General features: G+C 55.7%; 1 protein-coding gene across 4 annotated transcripts; it reads left to right on the top strand.

Moving 5' to 3' along the window:
• Positions 1-40: 40 nt before the first annotated feature.
• SLC66A1 (solute carrier family 66 member 1) lies at positions 41-15,995 on the top strand. 4 transcript variants are annotated; one of them, XR_750373.2, is made up of 10 exons: positions 41-195; positions 591-750; positions 5,387-5,628; positions 11,225-11,354; positions 12,080-12,167; positions 12,818-12,960; positions 13,104-13,196; positions 13,805-13,990; positions 15,268-15,499; positions 15,606-15,788. XR_750373.2 is itself a non-coding variant. In XM_010385552.2 (9 exons), exons 3-9 carry the CDS (start codon positions 5,465-5,467, stop codon positions 15,340-15,342), a joined length of 879 nt encoding a protein of 292 aa, XP_010383854.1. In that variant the 5' UTR covers positions 41-195; positions 591-750; positions 5,387-5,464; the 3' UTR covers positions 15,343-15,995. The 4 variants fall into 4 exon arrangements, 3 of the variants coding, with proteins under 3 accessions (XP_010383854.1, XP_030768832.1, XP_010383855.1); XM_010385552.2 differs by having other exon boundaries at positions 15,268-15,995; XM_030912972.1 differs by having other exon boundaries at positions 106-215; positions 15,268-15,995.
• The last annotated feature ends 1,315 nt before the right edge of the window (positions 15,996-17,310 follow it).

Here is a 17,310-nt window from a genome sequence, read left to right on the forward strand (position 1 = left end):
ACGCCGGGGCGGAGCACGGAGGTGGTTGGTGGGGGGACACCAGGCGCGGCCCCAGGGGCGCCTCCAGGCCGGGTCCGCCCCGCAAGCGGCGTGGGGGCGGGGCCTGCGGTTCCCGGGGCCAGGCGGCGGCGCGCGGTCAGCTGACCCGGCGGGCCCTGACCCAGAAGCTGGGCCCTGGCGGCGGATCTGGACGTGGTGAGCCGGCGCGGGGACAGGTGGTAAACTCCACGGCTGGGGGTCGGGGCTCCTGGGCTTCCCTGCCACGTCCTTCCAGCCCTCTCCTCCAGCCGCTGGACTGTCCGGGCCCGTGCGCCCTCCTTGTGGGGCGACATCCTGGGGCAAGGCTCCGGGCCGGGATTGGGTGGCTCTTGGGAATCCGCAGTCCCGTGGCCCCCCACCTCAAGGGCGACCAGCGCGGCCTCTCGAGCTGGCCTGGCCAGGAGCTGGGGGCCGGGTCCCCTTTCACCTCCTGTCCCGGCCGACCGGCTCCTTGGTATCTGATGGCTGCTTCGTTTTTCCCGGGCCGGCCGGGCGAGGGGCCCTCGCGGCGCTGGCCCCAGCAGCTGTCCTATCATTATCCCTCCAAACAGGCGGCCCGCACCGGTCTGAGTCACCAGGAGGGAGCCGTGGCCGAGGACGCCGAGGCCTGGATTGGGTGGTAGCCCCGAGCCGGGACGCTCCTCCCCTCACATTCTCCCCAGGTCTGCAGGGACGAGTACCCACACTGCCTCCTCCCACGCCGTGCTTAGGGTAGGTTTCCAAACGTGTGCATGGACAGTCTGAGTCTTAAAGTGTGAGAGGTTCTGGGCCGGGGTCACAGGTCATGTCTGATCAAGGCTTACTGACGGCACCTGTGTGCCTGGACACTGGAGGCGCTACAGCGAGAACAAATAATAGTCATTTTGGGCTGTTGGTGTTGAGTGCCTGCCTGTGCCAGGCACCCTTGTAATCGCTTGGCCTGGATTGTCTCATTTAACTCTGCAGTCAGCCTAGGTGGTGGGTATTGCATTATTCCCCTACTTTTCAGATGAGCACTACAAAGCTCCATCACTTGAGTTCCAGACTGGTAGGCATCGGCCAGGTCTGTTCCAGAGTGCTTTTCTCCTCAACCCTGGACTGTTCAAGCTCACAGCTATCCCCTCTTCCTTCCTTTCTCCTTTCCTTCCTCTTCTGTCTCTTTACCCCCTTTCTCCTTTCCTCACCCCTATTTCCTGTCTTCTTCATTCTGTCCTTCTCTCTGCCTCTCTTTCTCTCCCTCTCTCTCAACATTTGCTGAACCTCTAGGTGTGTTTAGACCTGGAGAATAAGAAATGCACAACCCGGAGTGGGGAGAGTGTGTTTCAAGGACACTGGTCGCAGAGGACGGTGGTAGCGTTCTTCAGGTGTGTGGAGGAGGGGAGAGGGGAAGGTGGCAGGTCTTATCCAGCCAGCTCTCACGGGACATCTTTGAAAGGGCAATTTAGAAGTGAGTCTTCTTGTTTCATGACCAGGCCCTTGAAGGGGAGCAGGACACTTCTAGGGGAAGAGATAGCAGGTGCAAAAGCCTGGAGACCTGAAATGACTGAAGACCTGGGTCAGGAGGCAGAAGATAGGGTTGGGAGGGCAGTTCTTGGAGTAACTTGAGGCCTAGCCTCAGGTAATTTGGACTTGATTCTCTAGACAAAGGTGGACACATGATCGGCTGTGATCATGTGCCTGAAGCATCCCTGACTCAGCTTGGGATCAGGGAGGAGAGTTTGGGTGTGACAGGAGATGCCATCTCCAACCCAGCCTTTCTCAAAGTGCACCGGATGGAGCAGAATCGCTGGAGAACTTCTTAAACGCAGAATCTCTAAGCCCCAGCCCAGGTGCACTGACTCCAAATTTTGAACATGCACCCTCCAAGGGTGATTCCAGGGTACCCCTTCTGGGGTCCTTGCCATCCTTACAGATGAGGTCAAGCTCCATTGCAACCTTGGGCATCCATTTGCTCAGTGCTGTATGAACGGGAAGTGGGCCCATGCCTGGCTTCTAGGTGACAGGAACTACGCAGGATGGCCCTCAGAGCAAGGCCCTTCTGTTCGGGGATCAGGTGTGTCTCAAAGTGTCCTGAGTTCCAGATTGCATATGGGTCCTGTCCAAGGTCAGGGGGCCACCCACCCAGTATCCTGGATCCATAAACCAAGGGACCTTCCTCAAGACAATTCCCCAAGACACACATACTGAGATGTGTCCATTTCATTTCCTCCCTAACCTAGGGAAAGAGGGAAGTGAGAGACAGGCTGCAGGCTCCATAAACCAAGGTACCTTCCTCGAGACAACCCCCCAACACACACATACTGAGATGTGTCCATTTCATTTCCTCCCTAACCTGGGGAAAGGGGGAAGTGAGAGCCCCCAAGGTGGTTGAGATGCTGGACTCTCATCCTGAAAACAGTCGCTGCCATGTGTCGTCTGGCACAGGGGCTGAAAGCTTTATGTGCATTTAGTCAGGACAGCTGCCCCAAGGAGTGTCATTAACCCCCTTTTATAGACAGGCTCAGGCAGGTTAACTCACTTCCAAGGCCGCTCAGCCTCACCTGTCAAATGAGCACAGTATACCCGACCTTGCTGGGGAGTGGTGGGGATGGCAGTGGATGAGCTGCAGCCTTGTCTTCAGACTCTGCAAGGGGGTGTGGGGTTGCAGCCCAGTTGGGAGTGGTGGCTGAGAACATGAGGACTTGATTTGAAATGCCTTTGGCATTGCAAATGTGTAGTTCTCACCTGGACTATATGGTTTTTTTGTTTGTGTTTTGTTTTTGAGACAGAGTCTCGCTCTGTCAGCCAGGCTGGAGTGCAATGGTGCCATCTTGGCTCACTGCAACCTCTGCCTCCTGGGTTCATGTGATTCTACTGCCTCAGCCTCCCAAGTAGCTGGGATTACAGGCACACACCACCACGCGCAGCTAATTTTTGTATTTTTGATAGAGATGGGGTTTCACCATGTTGGCCAGGTTGTTCTCCAGCTCCTGTGCCCAAGTGATCCAACTGCCTCGGCCTCCCAAACTGCTGGGATTACAGGTGTGAGCCACTGCGCCCGGCCACACCTGGACCCTATGCTAATTTGGAGTGGCCTTTCAGGGGCCGGAGATGGGGCATCAGGTGAAGGCTTCTAACATCAGCTATGCTGATGGTCTCCCAGGTGGGCCACGAAGACACAAGAGGCTTTCAGCCTCCCTGCCTGTGCCGGGCCCTGGAGGTAGTCCAGTGAGCTGGGCTGACAGTGACCTGGGGCGCCCTTACCTTCAGGTCCAGGGCCTCTGCCCATGGCGAATCACATTAGGGCTGAGGGTCTCTGGCTTCCTGAGAGGAGGTGCTGACTCACTTCCTTTCCCTCCTGGTGCTCCCTGGTCTCTGTGTCCTCAGCAGTTCTGTGGGGCCAGCCAGGGACTAGCTGGGGAGTCCAGGCCTCCTGACACAAGTGGGAATGAAGGCAGCTAGAGATAGCCTCCACCTGCGTGAGGAAATCCCCTCTGAGCACAGGGAGAAAAGGGGAAGCACACTTTGTGGCTGTGCAGTCATGCCAGACCACAGAGGCTCACTGTCTCTCTCTCTCTCTCTTTTTCTGTGTCTGCTTGCTAGGGAGCCACAGAAGGCTTCTGCTTCGCTGGTGACAGAGGCACCTGAGGCGGGCGGTGTGGCAGGTGGCCATGAGCAGGGGTGTCAGTCTGAGTCTTGGGTTTGACTCTGTAGCTTCCTGGCTGGGTGGCCTTGGCACATGACTTCCGCACTCTGGCTCAGGCTCCTTGTGGATATCAGTGGTCCCCACTTCATAGTTGCTGTGAAGATGAAACATGAATGCATGCAGGAGGCTTGGCTCACTGGTCCGAGCTGTGGTGACGATCGCTGATAGAGATGGCCCAGCCAAGCCACACTTTCCCTCCCTCCCTCTAAGGTGTCACGCAGGCAATGACTGCCCTACGCACTGTCCAGGGTGCCCGGGTACCGGGAGAGGCCTGCCCTGCCCACCTCTGTGATCAGCCATATTCTGGCTTTGTCAGTGTGACAGTGAGGAGGTGGCTCAGTGTGACAGTGAGGAGGTGGCTGTGGACTCCCTGCTGGTAGGCTTCCCCCATGCTCTGTGAGCTCCTGGGAGAATACAGGCTGCAGTGTCCCAAACTTGAGTCCTTGTCACTCATGCAAACCCAGGGATCCCTTGCTCCTCTTCTCCACTTGCCTCATCTGTGTGGGGCAAGCTGCTTTATGGTTTGTGTGTGTGTGTGTGTGTGTGTGTGTTTTTCTTTTAAGACAGAGTCCGGCTGTATCGCCCAGGCTGGAGTGCAGTGGCACGATCATGGCTTGCTGTGCAACCTCCACCTCCTGGGCTCAAGCAGTTCTTCCACCTTAGTCTCCTGAGTAGCTAGCTGGGACTACAAGCATGTGCCACCACACCTGGCTAATTTTTGAATTTTGTTGTAGAGACAGCTGCCCAGGCTGTTCTCGAACTCCTGGGCTGAAGTGATCTTTCCCGCCTCAGCCTCCTAGAGTGCTGGCGCAGTGCCTAGCCCTTATTTTTTGTGATTGTTTTTTCGACACAGGGTCTTGCTCTGTCATCCAGGTTGGAGTACATTGGTGAGATCGTGACTCTCTATAGCGTCTACCTCCTAGGCCCAAGTGATCTCCCACCTCAGCCTCATGAGTAGCTAGGACCAGAGGCGCACACCACCATATTTGTCTAATTTTTGTATTTTTTTTTTTTTTTTTTTTTTTAGAGATAGGGTCTTACTATGTTGCCCAGGCTGCCAGGCTGGTCTCCGTCTCCTGGGCGCAAGCTGTCCTCCCGCCTTGGTCTCCCAAAGTGTGGGGATTACAGGCATGAGCCATCGCTCCTGGCTACAACCTGCTTTAAATTAGATGAACTTGATGGGCCTGGCCTCAGCAGATCCTTACAGAGTAATTTACAATAATAACAAATTAGGACCAACCTAAGTGTTCAAGAGTCGTAGGAAAAGATAACATGGAGGGCTCAGTTCATCACACTGTATGAACTCATTGAACCCACACAACAACCGTATGTGGGAGGAGCGCTCTGAGGACCCCATTTCCAGATGAGAGGGCTCAGGCACAGAAAGGCTGAGTCTTTGCCCAAAGTCTGGCATGAATGGGTGGTGAAGCAGGGATTTGAACACACCTGTCCCTTCCGTAGATCCAGCGCACTGCCTGCACGTGTCTGTAGCTGGCATGTGTTTGCTGTGATCCGTGTACCTGGGGGCTGATCAGGTCCTGGTGGGTGAGGATTATGTCTTTGCCCTTCTCTGGTTCCAGGCGAGGCACCCGGTGAAAAGGCTGGGCTGAGCTTTGTTTGGGATGACCATGAATAGGACCTGGACCTCCCAGTGCTGAAAGCCTCCTCTCTTCCTCCCTGTAGAACCCTTGCCGACCTCGGATCACCAGCACCCTCCCTCCCGTGCAGACCCGCCTGGCCGGGGGCCCCTCCTCCACAGCCATGGTCTGGAAGAAACTGGGCTCCCGCAACTTCTCCAGCTGCCCTAATGGCTCCATCCAGTGGATATGGGATGTGCTGGGTGAATGTGCCCAGGACGGCTGGGATGAGGCCAGTGTGGGCCTGGGCTTGATCTCCATTCTCTGCTTTGCTGCATCTACCTTCCCGTGAGTAGTGTCTGGGTGGCAGGACCAGGGCAGGGCTGTGGGGTTGGGGCAGTGGCTCTAGCTACTGCTCAGAGAGGGGTTGCCTGGTGGGCCACAGGCCTCTCCAGACTGGAGGCTGGGTGTGCTCCCTTGATTTCCTACCCACCCAGGAGGGACCTGCACTGGTCCCTCCCACAGGCCAGACCTTGTGCTGGGTGATGCTGATGCAGAGATCATCACCTTTGCAACAGTTTATTGAGCGCCCGCCACATACCTGGCTTGCTTCTAAGCACTTGCTGTATTTCTACCTCATTTAATCCTCACAACAACCTTGTGAAATAGGGACAGTTACCATCCATCTGTTTTACAGATGAGGGATCCAAAACCCAGAGAAGTTAAGCAATTTGCTTTAGGTGGCACAGCTGGTCAGAGATGGGGCAGGAGAGTGGGAGGGCTGGAACGCATCAAACACAGCCTCTGTCCTCCAGGCTTTGACAGTCGGGTGGTGGAGATAGCTGCAGTGAACACAACATTGCGTGGCCGCTGCTGTGATCGGGGAGCGAGGACACGATGCACAGGGGTCAAGAGCATCCTGACCTGGGTGTGTCACCTCACTGCTCTGAGCCTCCGTTTCCTTGCTTGTGTCATGGAAATGTTGCTACCTAATTGAGACAGCTGCTATGAAGATGGCATGTGGGTGTGTAGGGAGAGCTGCCCACTCAGGATCTTCACACAATGTTTGCACAAGCCTGAAAGCTGTCAGTGGTGACACTGCTGTTATTTCATTATGTGAAGCACAGAAGAGGGACACCCACCCGATCTGCAGAGGCGGAAGAAGATTACAGTCAGGAAGGACCTGGAGGCCAGGCACAGTGGCTCACGCCTGTAATCCCAGCACTTTGGGAGGCTGAGGCAGGAGGATCACTTGAGGTCGGAAGTTCAAGACCAGCCTGGCCAACTGGTCTCTTTGGTAGAGACCCTATCTCTACCAAAAAAAAAAATTGAAATTAAAAAAAAAGAAGGGAGCTGGAGGTGTTGGCATCTAGGCTAAAAGCCGAGGATAGGACAGCATTGAGGGGTGAGAGCCAGGGGCTGAGTGTGGAAGAGCAGTTCAGGCAGAGGAAGCAGCAGATGTACACAGAAGGGGCAGCTGTGTTTATATGGCAGACAGAGTGTGTAGGGGTCAGGGCAGGGAGAGGTGAGGTCACAGGAGTCATCATAGGCCCTATGGCCTAAGGGGCATGCTGTGCCGTTAAGAAATGTGCTCTTTATCCTGAGGGATAAAGACAAGGGTTTGATCGGGGGCTTGACATTGTTTTAACAGCTTTATTGGGAGAGAATTCACATTTCATGCAATTAACCCATTCAATGTACAAGTTATTTTAGTATAGCCACAGAGTTGTGTAATTGTCACCACAACTAATTTTAGGACATTTTCGTTAGCCCAAATGGAAAGCCATGCCAATCAGCAGTCATTCTTCATTCCTCCCAGACCCTCTCAGTCCCTGCCAGCCACTAGTCTACTTTCTGTCTCTGTTGATTTGCCTCTTCTGGACATTTCATGGTTCGTATAAATGGAATCACACAGGACCTTTTGTGATTGGCTTCTTTCACTTAACATAATGTCTTCAAGATTCATCCATGTCATAGCATGTATCAAAGCAGTACTTCAGTCCTTTTTGTGGCGGATACTGTTTTACTCTGTGTATGCCACATTTTCTTACCCGTTCACCCATTGATGGACATTGGGTTGTTTCTACTTTGTAGCTATTATGATTAATGTTGCTATGCACATTCATGTATTTTTTTTTTTTTTTGAGACGGAGTCTCACTCTGTCGCCCAGGCTGGAGTGCAGTGGCCGGATCTCAGCTCACTGCAAGCTCCGCCTCCCCGGTTTACGCCATTCTCCTGCCTCAGCCTCCTGAGTAGGTGGGACTACAGGCGCCCGCCACCACACCCGGCCAGTTTTTTGTATTTTTTTAGTAGAGACGGGGTTTCACCGTGTTAGCCAGGATAGTCTCGATCTCCTGACCTCGTGATCCACCCGTCTTGGCCTCCCCATGTATTTTTTTTTTGTCGGGTGCAGTGGCTCACGCATGTAATCCTAGCACTTTGGGAGGCTGAGGCGGGCAGATTGCCTGAGGTCAGGAGTTCAAGACCAGCCTGGCCAACATGGTGAAACCCCATCTCTACTAAAAATACAAAATTAGCTGGGTGTGGTGGTGCGTGCCTGTGGTCCCAGCTACTCGGGAGGCTGAGGCAGGAGAATTGCTTGAGCCCACCAGATGGAGGCTGCAGTGAGCCAAGATCACACTACTGTGAAAAAATTGAATTTTTCTTTTCTTTTTTTTTTTTTTTGGTAGAGACAAGGTCTCAATGTGTTGTCCAGGCTGGTCTCAAACTCCTAGCTTTAAGGTATCCTCCTGTCTCGGCCTCCAAAGTGTTGGTGTTAAAGCCATGAGCCATCATGCCTAGCATCTCTTGTTCTAAGAGTTATATAGATGTAACTCTTACATTTAGGTGTTTGATCCATTTTGTGTTATATTTTGTAAATGATGTGAAGTAGGAGTCCAGCCTCATTTTTTTTTTTTTCTTTTTTGAGACAGAGTCTTGCTCTGTTGTTCAGGCTGGAGTGCAGTGGTGCAATCTCAGCTCACTGCAACCTCCGCCTCTTGGGCTCAAGTGATTCTCCTACCTCAGCCTCCTGAGTAGCTGAGATTACAAGCATGTGCCACCATGCCTGGCAAATTATTGCATTTTTAGTAAAAATGGGGTTTCACCATGTTGGCTAGGCTGGTCTCGAACTCCTGACTAGTGGTCCACCTGCCTCATCCTCCAGAAGTGCTGGGATTGCAGGCATGAGCCACTGCACATGTGGATATCCAGTTGTCCCAGCGCCAGGTGTTGAAAAGACTGTCCTTCCCCATTGATTTCTCCGGGCACCCTCTCAGAGGCTTGACATTTTTACTGAGTTACCTTGTTCCAGGTGCCATGTTGGATGTGGTACAGGTAAGCCAAACAGACATTGTCCTTGCCTTTGGAGAGCTTCCATTCTGGTACCCTTGAAAAGATAATCTGTGAGTGATGGGGAGGAAGGAGCAGAGTGACAGAGAGAGAGAGTGGAGGCAGGGAGGCCGCCTTGGAGGCTGTGGAAGCCTTCAGAAAGCATCAATGGTGAGGGGATTGGAGAGACCCTTACCAGGCAGTCTGGACAGGTATAGGTGACTGATGGAGCCAAGGGTGGGAGGCTCCCTGTCCAAGGGTGAGAGCTTCCTTAGGACTCTCCGAGTAGCTGGCTGAGGCTCCCCCTTTCTGCCTGGGCTGGTTGATTAACCAGGGAGGGGATTGGAGGCCTGGGAGAGAGCCCTAAGTGATGGAGGGAGAGTGGCTGCCCCCCTGGTCTTCCCTAGGACTCCATCTCTCCTGAGTGGGACAGAATCACTTTCCTGCAATTGATGAAGGCAAGTTGAGTCATAGCATCTTAGGAGGAGCTTTACTGTAAGGGCCATGGGATGAACCTTGATTCAGGGCCTTCTCAGTGCTGGGCCTATGCTCGTCACTCCCCCTGTCCTCAGGAAATTTGAGTGAATCTGGGAGGGACGAGGATGTCAAGTGTTACAAAGGAGGAAGGAGAAGATGCCAGTGGAGCTCGTGTCAGGGGAGGCCCAGAGGAGGAACCGACATTTCCTGAGATGGGAAAGGTGACTCCGAGGCCTCTGGGCCTGAGGACGGGTGGGCGGGACATACGACACCAGAGCTGGGAGGAAAACAGCCGTCCTGGGGCGACGAGCCTGGGGCCTTGCAAGGGCCCCCTCTCAGAACGGGGGTCCTTGTCGAAGAGCACTGGAAGACTCTGACCATTTTTGGTGACACTGGGATTTTAGTTTTTTTATTTGTTATTAAAGACAATTTTTTTTTGAGACAAGGTCTCACTTCCAGGCTGAGGTGCAGTGGTGCAGTCCTAGCTCACTGCAGCCTCAACCTCTTGGGCTCAAGTGATCCTCCCACCTCAGCCTCCTGAGTAGCTGGGACCATAGGTCCCCACTCCACATTTGGCTAATTTTTTTTTTTTTTTTGGTAGAGGCGGGGTCTTGCTGTGTTGCCCAGGCTGGTCTGGAACATCTAGGCTCAAGTGATTCTCTTTCCTCAGCCTCCTGAAGTGCTGGGATTACAGGTGTGAGCTACCACGCCCAGCCTCCAAAGTGTTGGGATTATAGGCATGAGCCACTGCTCCTGGCTGAGATGGGGGTTTTAGAAAGATTTCTGAAAGGGAGGATTCATCTGAAAGGAGGGAGGCTTGTTAGGAGGCTGAGGGAGGCGGATGGAAGGACTGGCTGTGGGAAGAACCCAGCCAATGCCCATTTCTTAGTTTCTGGCTTGGATCATGGATGGGATGAGTTGCCATTTAGTTAGTTTCTTTGTTTCTTTTCTTTTTTGAGACAGGGTCTTACTGTGTTGCCCAGGCTGAAGGGCAGTAGTGTGATCTCAGCTTACTGCAACCTCCACCTCCTGGGTTCAAGCAATTCTCATCCCTTAGCTTCCTGAATCGCTGGGATTACAGGTGTGCACCACCATGCCTGGCTGATTTTTTTATTTTTGGTAGAGATTCACCAAGTTGGCCAGGCTGGTCTCAAACTTCTGTCCTCGAGTGATTCACCTGCCTCGACCTCCCAAAGTGTTGGGATTGCAGGTGTGAGCAATCCCATGTCTGGCCACCATTTAGTTTCTTTCTGTCTGTCTATTTTCCTTCATGCATGCAGGTGGTTAAAAAGAAACTGGAACAGTAAATGGCAGTATGTATAATGGTTAAGAGCAAGACCGGAGGCTCAGGTAGGGGTTGAATCCGAGCTGTATGGCACAGCTTCCTCCAGGCCCCGTGAGGAGGTCATTGTGGTAGACTGGACAGCACAGGTGTCTTGAGGACAGAATGAGTCAACACACATACAGAGGGCTCAGAACTGCCCTGGGCCTCAGTGCCACCGCCAGCTTTGGCTTCGTACCCGCACCTGACCAGAAGTCCTAAGAGGGTCCCAGCACCGGGGACCTTTGGGAAAACAGCCAGGGGATCAAAAGCCCACCACCTTGATAGTGGAGCTCCAGGCGCCTTAGCCCCGCCCTTCTCTGTTGCCCTCTAAAGAGAACCAGGCTGGGGTTCTGCCTGTCTTGGCTGCAGCTGCTCCTGGAGACCCGGCGTGCCCCTTCCCCAGCACCAGTCTTGTTGCAGTGCCCCTCCCTGCATCCATAGGAGAAAGGATCCAGGGTTCTATGCAGCGGTTCTCAGGGCCCAACACAAAACTTCAGGACCCTACATAAGCCCCAGATCCCCACTGGAGACCCCAGGGTGTGGTGGAGGAGAATCTGAGTAAGGCTGGGGCTTTCCCTGGAGAGAGGCATAGCCGTGGAGCCCTCGGCTTAGAAGGGATTCCCCGGGAGACTCCTCCAAAGAGCTGAGAAGGCTCCTGAGGATCCTGCCCATGGGGAGGGTGGGCCCCCAGGCCATCTCCTCTCCATTACCACCTCACTCCCCCATGGTCATCTCTGGGCGGTGTCCCCTGTAAGGCAGCATTCCCTGTAAGGTGGCCTGAACATGCGTCCCCTCCTCTTCCTCTTCCACAGCCAGTTCATCAAAGCCTACAAGACGGGCAACATGGACCAGGCGCTGTCCCTGTGGTTCCTCCTGGGCTGGATCGGCGGAGACTCCTGCAACCTCATCGGCTCCTTCCTTGCTGACCAGCTGCCCCTGCAGGTGGGCCGGTACCCGGGCAGGGTGGCGCTAACCCTAACCCAGGCTCACCCTGCAGGGTTGCCTGAGGAGATGCCAGGCTCTTTGGCCCACCTGGTCTCCAGAACCCTGACCCGTCGTTGCATCTTGTGAGGGCCCATCCTTCTGTCTGCCGAACTGTGGCTGTGGGCAGGCCACTGCTCTTCTCTGGGCCTCAGTTTTCCCATCTACAGTATGAGCGTGTCTAACAGAAAGGTTTCCGGTCTTCCGCCTCCAGGGTGCTGGAATGCTGACGAAGCTTCCAGAGGGTGGGCCCCTCGAGGAGGAAAGGCGTTTTTCTGTGGGAAACCCAGGTGCCATCCCACTCCTGTGGGCAGGCAGAGCTGGGGCTCCCAATCAGGAAGGCGTTGTCTTCCCACGTGGGACCAGATAGTTCTGACTCCCCTGGCGTCAGGCAAAACCAGAGCCGTCACTTCACCGCGGAGTCCTGCTTTGTCCTGACTGCTGGCACTGACTGCCAGCTCATTGGCACGTCCTGGGCTAGATCTTTCCTGGGTCTTTTGCCCACCTGTTCTGTCATTGCCCGGTGGGAACTGTGAGCTCTTCCTTGCCAGATAAGGAAACAGAAGCTCAGAGAGGCGAAGTGACTCGGTCAGGGTCACCCAGCTGGGATATGATAGAGGGCTGCCGGGGCGCGGTCCCAGATCCCGGCACCGCGCCAATCCCCGGGCCCCCCGCGTCTCTTACAGACATATACAGCTGTGTATTACGTCTCGGCAGACCTGGTGATGCTGACGCTGTACTTTTACTACAAGTTCAGGAAACGCCCCTCTCCGTGTGAGTATGGCGACCGCTCTCTGTCAGATGCTCCACCAGCAACGGGGGGCCGTGGGCGACGGGGGCGCCTGGAGTGTGGGAGGAAGCGGGTTTCCCATGGCTGGGTGATAACCCGAACCTCGGAAAGGCTCCCCCGGGCCTTATCTAAGAGCCTGAGGCTTCATCGGCCAAGATAGAGACTTGAGGGCAGTGAGTGTATCCTGGCCCAGACCACAGGCGGGTTCCTCTCGCCCAGGGCCTCATTCAGCAGGCACAGCTCCAGCTCCTCCTCTGTGTCTAGCCCTGGGCTTGGAGCTGGGGAAACGAGGACAAGTCACACAGGCTGCCTCTGCCCCAGCCTTCAGGAGGAGCAGGATACAAGGTCAGCTTGAGGCCATACGGACATGGGGAGGGACCTGGGAAGGATTGTTTTTCTTCAGCATTTCTGCTTCGTATAACCCCTCCTGACCTCCCTGCCCTCAGCGTTTCACCTTTATAACTCTAGGAGAAGGGTACTGTTGTACCCATTGAAGAGATGAAGAGTTAAAGCTCAGAGAGGTTAGGTCACTTGCCCAAGGTCACACAGCCCCTGAGGGGCAAGGCTGGGACTCAGCCTCCCCCCACTGCCACTCAGCCATCTAACCTCAGCTTCCCTCCTGCCTCATGTGCAGTGTCTGCCCCCATCAACTCCATGCTGCTGTTCCTCATGGGGACGGCATGCGCCACACCGCTGCTGAGCGCTGCTGGGCCCGTGGCTGCCCCAAGGGAAGCCTTCCGGGGACGGGCGCTCCTGTCTGTGGAGCCGGGCAGCAAGGTGAGCCGTGGGTGTGGCGGTAGAAGGGATGGAGGCTAGCTCGTCCCCAGGGCTCTCCCCTGCACAGCCTCGTGGGCACTAAGTGGGGAGGGGGATCACCTCTGGCTCCTATGAGGTACCAAGTGCCCCCTTCTGCCGCACAGCCCTTCACCCGGCAGGAAATCATTGGCTTCGTCATCGGCTCCGTCTCCAGTGTGTTGTACCTGCTCTCCCGGCTGCCTCAGATCCGCACCAACGTGAGCCTCCAGCAGGGGCTGGGTGGGGCCAAGTAGAGGAGAGCCGGCCTGGCCACCTGGGCCCTCTGGGCTAAGGAGTAGCACAGCTTAGGAGCCTTGGTTCAGAAAGCCTGGGCTACTCCCACTGTTGGCTGGGGCAAGTTAATCCAGTCTCCGAGCTTCCATTTCTGCTTCTGGAAAACAGGCGTGATGTGGCCTGCCAGCCAGGCTGCAAGAGACCCATGTGTGTCTTGGAGGAGTAGGAGTTCAGGGGAAGGTGAGGGGCTGAGCTTGGAGGCCTGAGGGGAGAGGAGACGCTGGGGAATCGGGGAGGGGAGGCTTGCTGGGCAGCTAGAGCCTGTGTGGGGTGGAATGCAGGGTGGCATGGGGCCAGCAGGCCTGGCACAGCCACGGTCTCCTGTGGACCCGGGCAGGGGCATGGGAGGGCTTGTCTGTGGGTGAGAGGAGGCTCTGCTGTGTGTCGGGCCCATGTCAGATACTGGGCACCCAGGGAGAGAGGAGCTCAGGGCAGGTGCACTGTGGTGGGGCAGGTGGACATGTGGACAGTTACAATCCAGAGTGACAGGAGGCCTGTGTGAGATCTCTGACCCAAACTCCTTCTGCCTCAGTTCCTCCGGAAGTCCACACAGGGGATCTCCTACTCGCTGTTCGCGCTGGTGATGCTGGGGAACACGCTGTATGGGCTGAGCGTGCTGCTCAAAAACCCCGAGGAGGGCCAGAGTGAGGGCAGCTACCTGCTGCACCACCTGCCCTGGCTTGTGGGCAGCCTGGGCGTGCTGCTGCTCGACACCATCGTATCCTTCAGGGCGTGTGGGGCTGGTGGTGGGGGTGTGGGCAAGGACGCCCCTGCCTGCGCACAGCTTCAGCACTCATCCGTCCATCCCTCCCTTCATCCGTCTGTCCCTCCCTTCATCCGTCCGTCCCTCCCTCATCCGTCCGTCCCTCCCTTCATCCGTCCGTCCCTCCCTTCATCCGTCCGTCCCTTCTTCATCCGTCCGTCCCTCCCTTCATCCGTCCGTCCCTCCTTCATCTGTCCATCCCTCTCTTCATCCGTCCAGCCATCCCTCTCTCCCTCCCTCCCTCCGCACACCTGTGTGCTGGGCACCCAGCCGGACCCTGGAGCCATGAGTGAGCAAGAACAGCCATGCGTGCCTTAGAAGCTTACAGTTCGGGGGCGCAGAGAGGACACAACGTTATCATCAAAGAATTAAGTGGCACCAGTTACTGCAGAGAAAAACAAAAGCGTCTAGCCAGGGGCTGTCCAGGGGCTGTCCAGGGGCTGTCCTGGTTAAAGTGGCAGCAAAGGCCCCTGTAAGTCTCATTGAACCTGTGACCTGACAGAGAAGGAGAAGTTAGTCAGGCGAAGGCAGGAGAGGAATGTTCCAGGCTGTGTGGATGAGAGCTGGAGTGTGGAGACACACACGAGTTGGTCGGACAAACCTGGGTTCAAATCCTGGCTCCTCCCCTGCTTCCTAGCTGTGTGATGCAGGGCACATGGTCAACCTCTCTGTGCTGCTGTCTTCACCTCAGTTAACAGCTGCTGTCTCATCCGGATATTGTGTAAGACGAGGTATCTGGAAACACTCCCCACAGGACCCCGTGATCAGTGAGGGCTCAGAAAGTGTTTGCTGAAGGCTGGACAGAGCGTTATCTGGGTCTCATTTGGGAGAAAGTAAACATGGCCTTTGTTTTAATATTTGCTAAGTCCCTGCTGGGTGCAGGGAGAAGTGAAAGCTTAGGCTCTTGTGCCCCCAAAATGGCCCAGCCACCTGGCAAGCTCCAGGATGCCACAGGGTGAGAGGAAGAGAAGATCCTGGGCCAGAGTCAAGGGAGGGAGAAGTTGCTGCTGGGCTTGGAGACAAATGGAGCTTGGCTAGGGCTTGAGGAGCCCGACAGGCGTTCTGAATGGAGGGCACAGCTAAGGTAGAGGCCAGGAGGTTATCGCTGGCCCTTCCCAGCTGCGGCGTAGGGGTGGGAGGGAGGGGAGAGGGAGGCAGCTCCCGGGAGTGGAAGGCCCCCGGGGCAGGTCCAACCCAGTCTGCTCAGCTTGGCCTTAACCACGGCACCCCAGATCTCCATCCAGTTCCTGGTGTACAGGCACAGCGCCGCTGCCTCGGAGCTTGAGCCCCTCCTCCTCCCCAGCTGACCGAGGCCGGCTGAGCGCGGGAGGACGGGGACCACCGGATGCCACACCAGGCAGGGGGAGGTGTGGGCAGTGATGGTGCTGCAGCTCTGCATCAGTGTGTGGGTGGCCTCTGGATCCCCCATGGATCGAACCGTCCCCTCTGGGAACACACCTTCAGGTAGACCCTGAAGCCTCAAGGCCGGGGCTGGAGCGGAGACCCCAGGGCCTCTCAGGAGACAGGCTGCCCCTCCTACCACCTACCTCATTCTGCCTACTCACCCCAGGGGCCACAGCTGCAGCCTGCTGGACTCAGGACTGTCCTTTCCACTCCAGACAACTGAGTAAACAGGCCGGGTGTGGTGGCTCACACCTGTCATCCCAGAACTTTGGGAGGCAGAAGCGGGTGGATCACTTGACGTCTGGAGTTCGAGACCAGCCTGGCCAACATGGTGAAACCCCGTCTCTACCAAAAATACAAAAATAAGCCAGGTGTGGTGACATACACCTGTAGTCCCAGCTACTTGGGAGGCTGAGGCAGGAGAGTTGTTTGAACCCGGGAGACAGAGGTTGCAGTGAGCTGAGATCGTGCCACTGCACTACAGCCTGGGTGACAGAGTGAGACTCCATCTCAAAAAAATAAAAAAGACAACCGAGGAAACGGTACCTCCCCACGAGACCTGCTTCTGTTGCTCCTTCCCCAAGGTGCTGAGGGATCGGGGCTGCTTTGGGGACCAGTGGTGGATATGGATGGGGATCCAGGATGAGCCAAGCAGAGGGGACCACATCTGCCTGTATCCCTGGCCCAGCCTCCTGGGGCCTCTGGTTTCTTTAGACTGCTTGTCTGTGCCCTCTTCTGACAGGCCCCACACCTCGCTGTGGGGACGCAGCAGGGAGAGAGACTCCCCACGGGGAGCCTGCCCCTCGGTGCGCAGGAAGAAGCAGAGTGGTTAAGGTTCTGTCGGATCTGGGTTCTGTGTTGCAGCTCCTCGGTGCTTAGCTTATCTCATCTGTGAAATGGACAGTACTACCACTTCCTACGTCCCTTCAAGGATTACATAAGATGCTGACATTATGGAGTTTAGCCCCAAACCTGGCGCATAGTAAGGGTTCAATAAAGGTTAGTTTTGAGGACTTTTAGTTGGAGAAGAGGAGCAACCAGATCTCCTTGGAGATCAGGGAGAGCCTCCTAGAGAAGGTGACAGGTCAGAAGGATGAGCGGGAGATATCAAAGGGAAAGACAGGATTGAAGGCAGGAGGAAGAAGTGGCGGGTACAGAAGCAAGGTGGGAGAGTGGAGAGGAAGGCAGGGCTGAGCCCTGAGTGCTTCCTGGACCCCCAAACTCAGTGTTTTCCAGACCCTGTTTTTTTATTTTTAAAATTTTTTTTAGCCCAGGCTGGAGTGCAGTGGTGCGATCATAGCTCACTGCAGCCTCGAACTCCTAGGTTCCAGGAATCCTCCTGCTCAGCCTCCCGAGGAGCTGGGACTACAGATGCTCACCACCACGCCTGGCTCCAGACCCTGTCTGATTCCACTTTGCTGGGGGTCATGACCCTCAGGTGCTTGGAGCACAGAGGCACCAGGTACCCACCTTGCTGGCCTGATCTCACCCCACACACCCAACCCTAGCTCTGGAAAACCAGAACTAGGGACTTGGGGCATCCGGTGGGGTAGTCTTGGGGAGAGAAGCTGCGTCTCCAGAGTGAGCCTTGCCTTTAGAATCTCGCTTCCCAACCCCAGAGAAGGGAGATAGTGCCGCGGTCATTCTGGCACTGCAGATACTTGGTGAGTGCAGCCCTCCGCTCGGCCTTGGCCGTGTCAGACACCTGGGCTGTGGTGAACCAGCTCTAAGACCCTGCCTTCCAGTAGAAGAGACGGTTACCATGACCAGAGGGTAGAAAGGTCAGGAAATGAGCAGATGAGACCAGCCCCAGGAGAGTCAATCAGGGAAGACTTCTCAGAGGAGTGGCCTTTGAGCTTTATCTTGAAGGC

This window comes from Rhinopithecus roxellana, chromosome 12 (genome assembly GCF_007565055.1).
Source record: "Rhinopithecus roxellana isolate Shanxi Qingling chromosome 12, ASM756505v1, whole genome shotgun sequence".
In the NCBI taxonomy this organism is placed as follows: Eukaryota; Metazoa; Chordata; class Mammalia; order Primates; family Cercopithecidae; genus Rhinopithecus; species Rhinopithecus roxellana.

Coding starts and splice junctions, on each gene's coding strand:
- SLC66A1 (XM_010385552.2), top strand. CDS start 5,465: ATGGTCTGGAAGAAACTGGGCTCCCGCAACTTCTCCAGCTGCCCTAAT. Junction 13,197..13,804: donor TGCCTCAGATCCGCACCAAC/GTGAGCCTCCAG, acceptor CTTCTGCCTCAG/TTCCTCCGGAAGTCCACACA. Junction 13,991..15,267: donor TGCTGCTGCTCGACACCATC/GTATCCTTCAGG, acceptor ACGGCACCCCAG/ATCTCCATCCAGTTCCTGGT.